An 8,149-nucleotide genomic window follows, 5' to 3' on the forward strand; every position below is an offset into this window, starting at 1 on the left:
AGCCGGGAGCCCGCCGCCGCCGCCGTCACTGCGCCCCCTCCCCGCGTCCCTCCACCGCACGCGGCGTCCGCGTCTTACCTCTGTCTCTCTCACGTCGTATCCGCTCTCGCGCTCCCGTCTCTGTCCCTGCGTCTCTCTCTTCTGTGTTTCTGTCTCTTTCTCTGGGTTCCTCCGTCTCTGTCCCTCGAGGTCTGTCTCACCACGACTTCCTTTCCCTCCTCCCTCCTGGTCGGGCCTGACACGGATTCCTGCCCTTTCGGGGTAGCCTTCGGGGTAGGGAGTGGGGGGTGTGTGTGTGGAGGGGACAGCGGTGGCCTGAGGCTCCGCTCACCCGTGCATTGCAGGCATCAACATCTATCAGCCAGCGCCCCCTACTGGTCCCACCCAGCAACCCCTGCAGACTCTGGGTAAGTGCCTGGGAGCTGGGCTGCTGAGGGGAGAGTGGGCCCCCAGAATGGGATGTTCTAACCCTTTGCTCCTCCGCCTGCCAGGCAATTTCCGTGGATGGGACATTAGAACTGAAAAGCTCCAGCAGAACCTCAGGTGAGTGGCCAGGGCCGGTGTGGCCTGTGCTTGATTCCGTTCCCTGCTCCAGCCTTCCCGGCTGCTGGGCCTGGAGAAACCGACTTTGCCTCTCTGGGTTAGTCATAAGAGAGACTGCTCACAACACACACAGCACAGGGTCGGGCCAGGTCTGGCTAGCACATAGCAGGTGTTCAATAAATAGCCGTGTTTGTTATTGTTATTCTCAACCTCTCTCCCTCGGAGGGGAAGTCACTCTAGGCCACCACCTGTTCTCCACTAAACTGAGTCCTGCTTCTGCACCGTGGCTGAGATGGTGTAACAGTGTCTCAGAGTCACCCATGCCCGGGTTTGGGTCCTGGCTCTGCCACTTCTTTCCTGCTTGACCTTGGACAAGTCCCACCTTGATCGTCAGTTTCCTCACCTGCAACACGGGGTTCAGAATGCATCGTCCCAGGAGGGCTCGTGGGAACTGAGACTGTAGGGTGCTCTGGGGCAGTCAGCACCCCATATGTGGTGCCCTTGTTGTCACCGAGAGAGCCTAAGATCAGGATTTCCTGCTCGCTAGGGCCAGGCTGGCCTGGGAGACCCCCAAAGACCCCGAGTCCCAGACCGCAGCTCTCCTGCCCCTCTTTTTGGCAGCTGGACAGTGAAGCAGCAGTGTGTGGATCTCCTGGCCGAGGGCCTGTGGGAGGAGCTGCTGGACGATGAGCAGCCTGACATCACCGTCATGGACTGGTGCGTGCCCTGCCCTGCCACCTTGACCCCTTGACTCCATAGCGCACCTCAGAGCACATGCCTCAGCCCGAGTTCCCCTTTGCTCTTGAGCTCCCCAAGACCTTCTTTGTGTCACAGGTCAAGCCCTGCCCACCTCCCCAGCCCCTTCTGAGTCTTTCTGTTTTTGAAAAGTACCAGGCCTCTTGCATCTTTGGGATTGCTGAGGCTGTTCCTTCTTTCTTGGACGCCTGTAGCCCTCTAGTCTCAAGACTAATTCTTTATCCTTTAGAAGTCAGTTGCACATGGCCCCACCAGGAAGTCTCCCCTGGCCACGCCCCAGCGGGGGCAGATGCATTTGCTCCCGTGCCTGTGCCGCCCCATCCCCGCCCCGACCCCTCCGCCCGTGCCTCATCCATCCCAGCTCTGACCATACCTGCCTGTTACTGCCTGTTGACATGTCTGCCTCCTTCACTTGACTTTGAATCCCATGAGGGCAGGGTGTGGGGCTGTCTTGGTCACTGCTGTTCCCCAGCACCACCCGGTCCAGGGCTATGCACAGAGTGGGTGCCAGTGAATGTGTGTGGAATGGGGCATGGGGCCAGGGGTTGGGACAGGGGCATTAGGACTGCGATGGCACCTGAAGGCCTGGACACCACCCCCAGGTACGAGGACAGCCGGCTGGACACATGCGTCTATGAGCTGCATGTCTGGCTGCTGGCAGCTGACCGCCGCACAGTCATCGCACAGCATCACGTGGCCCCCCGGACCTCTGGGAGAGGTCCCCCTGGCCACTGGGTCCAGGTGAGACTCTGCCCAAGCCTGCATGCCTAGATGTATGTTCTTGTCCCAAGACCTCACAGAGGGAGGAAGGAGGGGGAGGAGAGCAGGTTCACGGGACCCTAGTAAGGACTCCTTCCTAACCCCGTGCTGCCACAGGTGTCCCACGTATTCCGCCAGTATGGCCCTGGCGTACGCTTCGTCCACTTCCTGCACAAGACTAAGAACCGCCTGGAGCCCAGGGGGGTGTGGCGGACAAGGGTGACTGACTCCTCTGTGTCTGTGCAGTTCAGGGAGTGACTGGCTGACTCCATGCCTGTCCTGAAGCCTTGTCTCATCTACCCACCCCTTGACACCTCCCTGAGCCCTTAGCACCTCTGACTCCATAGCATCTCCCTGACCCTTAGAGTCCCCACCCTTAGACCTCCCTGGCCCTCAGCACCACTTGACTCTCTTCATGACCCCCCAGCACCTCCTTGATTGCTTTCTACCCCCTCAACCCTTAACCTGCCCGGCCCTTGGCCTCTCATTTGACATCTTCGAGCATCCTCGAATGGCTGACTCTGGTATTTCACCTGCACTCTCTGAGCTCTATGAGGGCAGGGGCCACCCCTTCCAAATGCAGTGCTTGGCAGAAAGTGGTGCCCAGCAGATCTTCATCGAGTGAATGAATAAGTGCATGTGCCCAGGGGTGCCGAGCGCTTCCTTGGCCTTTGCTCCCTAGAACTTCACTCAGTTCACATCCCATTCTCATAACCTCGAATCCTTGATCTGGTGGCACTTTCACAACTGCTGGACCCTGGCACTGACCTTGACCTCTGACCTCGTCACACATCTTCAGCTGTGGCCTCTTAGCATCTCCACTTACCTCTTCTCCCTTCTCTCAACTCTCAGATTCTCCCTGATTTCCCCTGCTCCCTCCAACCATTCCCAGTTGTCATTCCCCCAGAGATGTCCCCAGACATCTCCTCCCAGGACCCTTTGTGTCTTTTTTCCAGCTACCCCAGAGCCCTCAAACCCAGGTATCCATCAAGATCCCTCATTCCTGGGGAGGTGGGGACACAGACTGTAACCTGAACAGAGATATACAAAGTTGAACTAAAGTGTCCTCCATGTGTTGGGGAGGCGGGATTAAAAGTAACTACTCCTAAATCCTGGGCTCCAGCCAGATCACTCAACAGACCTTGGCCCAAGATTGGGGCAGGGTCCTAGAAGGCCCCCTGCCATCCCACACCTGAATCATGAGGGGTCTGGAGAGCCCTGGGAGGCCAGAACAGCTCAGGGAAGAGCTATTTACCAAGAAGTGTGGGGAAGCATTTCAATTTTTAACAATCAGCCAGCAGGACCCTTGCATACCACACACGTCCTTTCTGTGGGTGTGTGTCTTTGCGCATGCCTAAATCAATATCAGTGAATTTAGAATCGATGGATATGTCCCCATCCACAGCATTGCCCCAGGTTTGGGCTAACGCAGGCTTGACCACCCTGCTCTCTCCCCCATCCCTGTGAGGACTTGGGTCCCAAGCACAAGCAGATGGCATACAGGAATAACTTCTCAAGAGCTTATTGCAGGGAAGGCAGGGTGGGGAGCAGGCAGAAAGCTCTCTCCTCTTGGGTCTTGGGACTTGCAGCAGACCCTAGGGACAAGCCAGATGAGGGGGCTCAGCACTGCATGGGGTTGCAGATGAGGGGCCTCCAAGGCATCAGGAGCACCTGAAACACAATAAAAATTCTCACTGGGGGATGCCAGGGGCACAGAAATCCAAGGTGTGGAGGGTTCTAGAAGCCTGGCTGGGGAGTCTGAGTTTGAAGCTCAAAATTCAGGAGCTAGGGGTCCTGGCCTGGGAGGGTTTCAGGCTGGGGGCCCTTGGTGCTCTTGGGGGAGAGGGGCAGGTTTGGGAGGGCACCACAGCTGGATCTAGGGCCCCAGGTCTGTGAGCTTGGGTATGTGAGTGCAGGGTGGGCTCAGCAGCTGCAGGGCTGGGTCTGGGGCTCTGGGACTGGTTTTAGGAGCTGAGGCTGATCTAGAGGGTCCAGGTGGATGGAGAGCATGAGGGCTAGACTGTCTGTTCCCGGAATTGGGTCTGGGATCTTGAGGTCTGGGTCAGTTTTAGCATCTCGGGGTCCCAGAGTTGGGTTTGGGAGCTTTCAGATCTGATGTTCTGGGGAGGGGGCGGGGCTGGCTGTGGTTCTGGGGGCTCCGTGGTGAGAGAGTTGATGAGCTCCTCTTCCCCAGGTAGTGGGAAGTGCAGCTGTGGGTAGGTGGGCAGGTGGGGGATTCAGGAAGGGGTGGGGGAGAGCTCCACCTGTGGCTGTGGCTGAGACATCCAAGGGGCATGGGTTTCGGGATGGAGTGGGGGTGGAGGACTGGGGGTGAGGAGGAGGACCTGGCTTGGATGTGGACTCTGAGATGGGGGACTCCAGGACTTGTTCTAGACAGGTTTGATTCTCCCAGTTTGAGTCGGGGGCTCAGGGGTCTAGACAAGCCTCTTTCCTTGGGTGGTGGGTCTGGGGGGTTGTGATGGAGGCAGGGCTGTGGCCTGGGAGCTGGGGTCAGCCTGGAGGGCGGGCAGGCGCCTGCAATAGAGCACGGAGTTAGCGTTGGGCCAGTGGCGGAAGATGCCCCAGCGACACTCCTTGAGGCGCCGGCCGTGAACTTGTGCATCTTGCCAGCCTTGCCATATTGGGACCACATGGTGAGCTTGCAGCGCTGGCCCACCATGAGGAAGGAGGCCGTGTTTGCCCCATTGGAAGGCAGGAAGGGCAGGTCGGTGTCTGGCTTCAATGACAGCTCGGCGCCCCTACAGCAGTTCTGGTAGTAGCGGTGGCTCCTGTCATAGAGCTTGGTGCATGTGCGCGTCCCGTTGGATCCTTGAGGTCGGCAGGTGCCCGGCAGGCACTCGGCCACCTAGGACGGCCGTCAGGGCCAGGGCCAGCAGCAGGGGGCACAGCGGGGACATGTTGACACTGTGGGTCCATGGCCCGTGAGCTTTTATGCCCTTAGCCAGTGGGAAGGAAGAGGCTGTGAAATAAGGGCCCCAGGAGGGAAGAGGAGGGGATACCCTCCCCCAGGAGCCGAGAGACCTTCCTAACCTAGGTCACAATCCCACAACCAATGAATACAAGGTGTATATATTTGTATAAAAGTTAGCACCTTAAGATTTTTTGTAGCAAACAACATCATAAAGAAAGTCAATAGACAGGACTTGATGACAAGTCATTTGTAATACAGAGCAGGTGGCACAGAGTTAATAGATTTAAGTAGGAAGAGCTCTTAAAAGTTGACAAGGAATGGAACAACCCCCTTTCTAAATAAGGAGAGGCTGGGGAGAAAAGAGGGGGATGCTGGGGCCTCCAAGCTGGGCACGTCCCCTCCTTGGGAGGCAGGACCTTGGCAAAGGAGAAGCTGGCAATAAGGAGAGAGGCACAGGAGGGGAAGGGAGAGGCAGAGAGGAGATGGGAGGGAGCCCCACCCCCCAACCTCACCCCTCCTCAGGTCCTGGAGATCTTCCTAAGCAAGGCTGGAAACCCAGAATCTGTTAAATACCAGATAAATGGGGGCTGGCCAGTTAGCTCAGTTGGTTAGAGCTTGGTGCTGCTAACACCAAGGTCCAGGGTTCAATCCCTGTACCACTTGCCAAAAAAAAAAGGAAGATAAATGTATTTGCATAAAACCTAAAAACCTTCGCAAGACAATGAACAAAAGACTTGGAGAGAATTTTGCCACACTCCAGACAGCATAGAGTTAATAGCTATAATCTCTCTCTCTATATATATATTTTTGGTGGCTGGCTAGTATGGGGATCTGAACCCTTGACCCTGGTGTTATCAGCACCACACTGTAACCCAAGTGAGCTAACCGGCAGCCCTGTAGCTATAATATATAAAGAGTGTTTACAGATTGACAAGAAGAAATCAACCCCCCCCCACACATACACATATAAAAGTCAGGCCTAGGGTGAGGAGGGGGAGGGAGGAGAAGGCTGCCACGTTCACCCCAATCCCCAGGAGCCAGGAGACTTTCTTAACCAAAGTTGGAAATCTTGAATCTATAAAATAAATGGTAACCTACTGAGCTGTTATNGGTGCGGGGGCCTCCAAGCTGGGCACGTCCCCTCCTTGGGAGGCAGGACCTTGGCAAAGGAGAAGCTGGCAATAAGGAGAGAGGCACAGGAGGGGAAGGGAGAGGCAGAGAGGAGATGGGAGGGAGCCCCACCCCCCAACCTCACCCCTCCTCAGGTCCTGGAGATCTTCCTAACCAAGGCTGGAAACCCAGAATCTGTTAAATACCAGATAAATGAGGGCTGGCCAGTTAGCTCATTGGTTAGAGCTTGGTGCTGCTAACACCAAGGTCCAGGGTTCAATCCCTGTACCACTTGCCAGAAAAAAAAAAAGGAAAGATAAATGTATTTGCATAAAACCTAAAAACCTTTGCAAGACAATGAACAAAAGACTTGGGGAAAATTTTGCCACACTCCAGACAGCATAGAGTTAATAGCTATAATCTCTCTCTATATATATATTTTTGGTGGCTGGCCAGTATGGGGATCTGAACCCTTGACCCTGGTGTTATCAGCACCACACTGTAACCCAAGTGAGTTAACCGGCAGCCCTGTAGCTATAATATATAAAGAGTGTTTACAGATTGACAAGAAGAAATCAACCCCCCACACACATACACATATAAAAGTCAGGCCTAGGGTGAGGAGGGGGAGGGAAGAGAAGGCTGCCATGTTCACCCCAATCCCCAGGAGCCAGGAGACTTTCTTAACCAAAGTTGGAAATCTTGAATCTATAAAATAAATGGTAACCTATTGAGCTGTTACGAAACTTAAAAGCTTTGTATGGCAAAAAGCAAAGCAAAACAAACAAAAAAACTCTTCTAGGGAAAAAAATAGAGTCAGTTCATATAATACACAATGAGCTCTTACCAATCAGCAAGCAGACATGAAACAAGCCAAAGGAAAAATTAAGGAGTGGCACAGGAAGGGGAGCGAGGTGGGACCCCAGGGCTGGACAGGGACATCTGGGAGCCTGGCCAAGGCCCTTCAGGGGCTCTTTGGAGCTTCCAGTCTCCTGCCAGGTAAGAACAGGGTCAAGAGAGTGATGTGCTGATCAGACAGACGAGTTCTGTGGCTCTGTGGGTGAGTACAAGGCCTCAGTTTCCTCATCTGTAGAATGGGTACTATTTCTTCCTACACCATAGGATTGTCGTGAAGATTACAAGGGATGATAGAATGTGGGTTAGGAGAACAGCCCATGGAGCCAGGTTGCTTGAGTCCGAATCCCAGCTCCTCCAGGAACCTGTGCACACGATTGCACCTCAAGACAATACCATCAATGCAAACACTTATACCCCAGGATGCTGGTATCAGGAGTAAACGGATTAATCCATATAACAGCACTCAGAGTAGAGACAGGCCCTTGCTAAGTGCTATATGAGCATTCGCTATCATGGTTATTATGAAAACCCTTAGTGCGGTGCCTGGCACATAGTAACGGCTCAGTAAACGTGTGCCATCATGACAACACGACATCAACAATTGGCTGTTGCTGGTGCTTACTGAGCTACCCGGCTCCCTGCTGGGTTCCCTCAGATGCTGTGTCTTCCACCTTGGGCAGGGTCATGCTCTTATTAAGAGCCAAACGCTGGAAACACTTGGAAGTGGGTTCACATATGGACCCTGCCACTTGCTTGCTGAGTGACCTTGAGCAAGTGAACTTGCCTCTCTGAGCTTCAGTTTCCTACTACCTTCAATAGGGTGATGGAAAATGAGGTTGCTACATACAGTAACTTATAACTAACATAAAGCCTTATGAACAATCCATATAATTGTTATTCATAGACACAATATAAATAGTTAACACATAATGGTGTGTAAATACAACAGTATAAATATAAATATATGAAGCACAAAGGACAGTGCCCAGCACTTGGTAGGTGCTCAATAAGTGACAGCTGTTCTTATTATTGTCGTAATGATTCTGAGACCCTTGCTCTTGGCCTGGCCCTGCCCCAAACCACACCTGGATCCTTCCCCCTCCTTTCCTCCTGTGACCCCATGAAATCTAATCTCCAGCCACTGACTTCCCAGAGGGCCTTCTTTGCCACCAGGACACAGAGCCCTCACCC

The 8,149-nt window shown here is 54.1% G+C and overlaps 2 protein-coding genes across 2 annotated transcripts in view; one reads left to right on the top strand and one right to left on the bottom strand.

The window, feature by feature from the left end:
- Nucleotides 1–2,936, top strand: part of NCCRP1 (non-specific cytotoxic cell receptor protein 1 homolog (zebrafish)) — a 6,270-nt gene extending 3,334 nt beyond the window's left edge. The window contains exons 2-6 of the mRNA XM_008583381.1: nucleotides 321–407; nucleotides 492–543; nucleotides 1,165–1,260; nucleotides 1,902–2,040; nucleotides 2,176–2,936. Of these exons, the coding sequence (XP_008581603.1) occupies nucleotides 321–407; nucleotides 492–543; nucleotides 1,165–1,260; nucleotides 1,902–2,040; nucleotides 2,176–2,316 (515 nt within the window). The 3' untranslated portion in view covers nucleotides 2,317–2,936. The remainder of the gene's footprint in view (nucleotides 1–320; nucleotides 408–491; nucleotides 544–1,164; nucleotides 1,261–1,901; nucleotides 2,041–2,175) is intronic.
- Nucleotides 2,937–4,493: 1,557 nt separating this feature from the next.
- On the bottom strand, nucleotides 4,494–4,976 carry SYCN (syncollin). Its single transcript, XM_008583382.1, is given in 4 exon segments — nucleotides 4,494–4,660; nucleotides 4,663–4,887; nucleotides 4,890–4,919; nucleotides 4,922–4,976. Coding segments are annotated over 4 exon segments (477 nt in total).
- Nucleotides 4,977–8,149: the final 3,173 nt, after the last annotated feature.

The sequence above is a fragment of the Galeopterus variegatus genome, unplaced genomic scaffold, assembly GCF_000696425.1.
Source record: "Galeopterus variegatus unplaced genomic scaffold, G_variegatus-3.0.2 Scaffold2898, whole genome shotgun sequence".
Classification (NCBI taxonomy): Eukaryota; Metazoa; Chordata; class Mammalia; order Dermoptera; family Cynocephalidae; genus Galeopterus; species Galeopterus variegatus.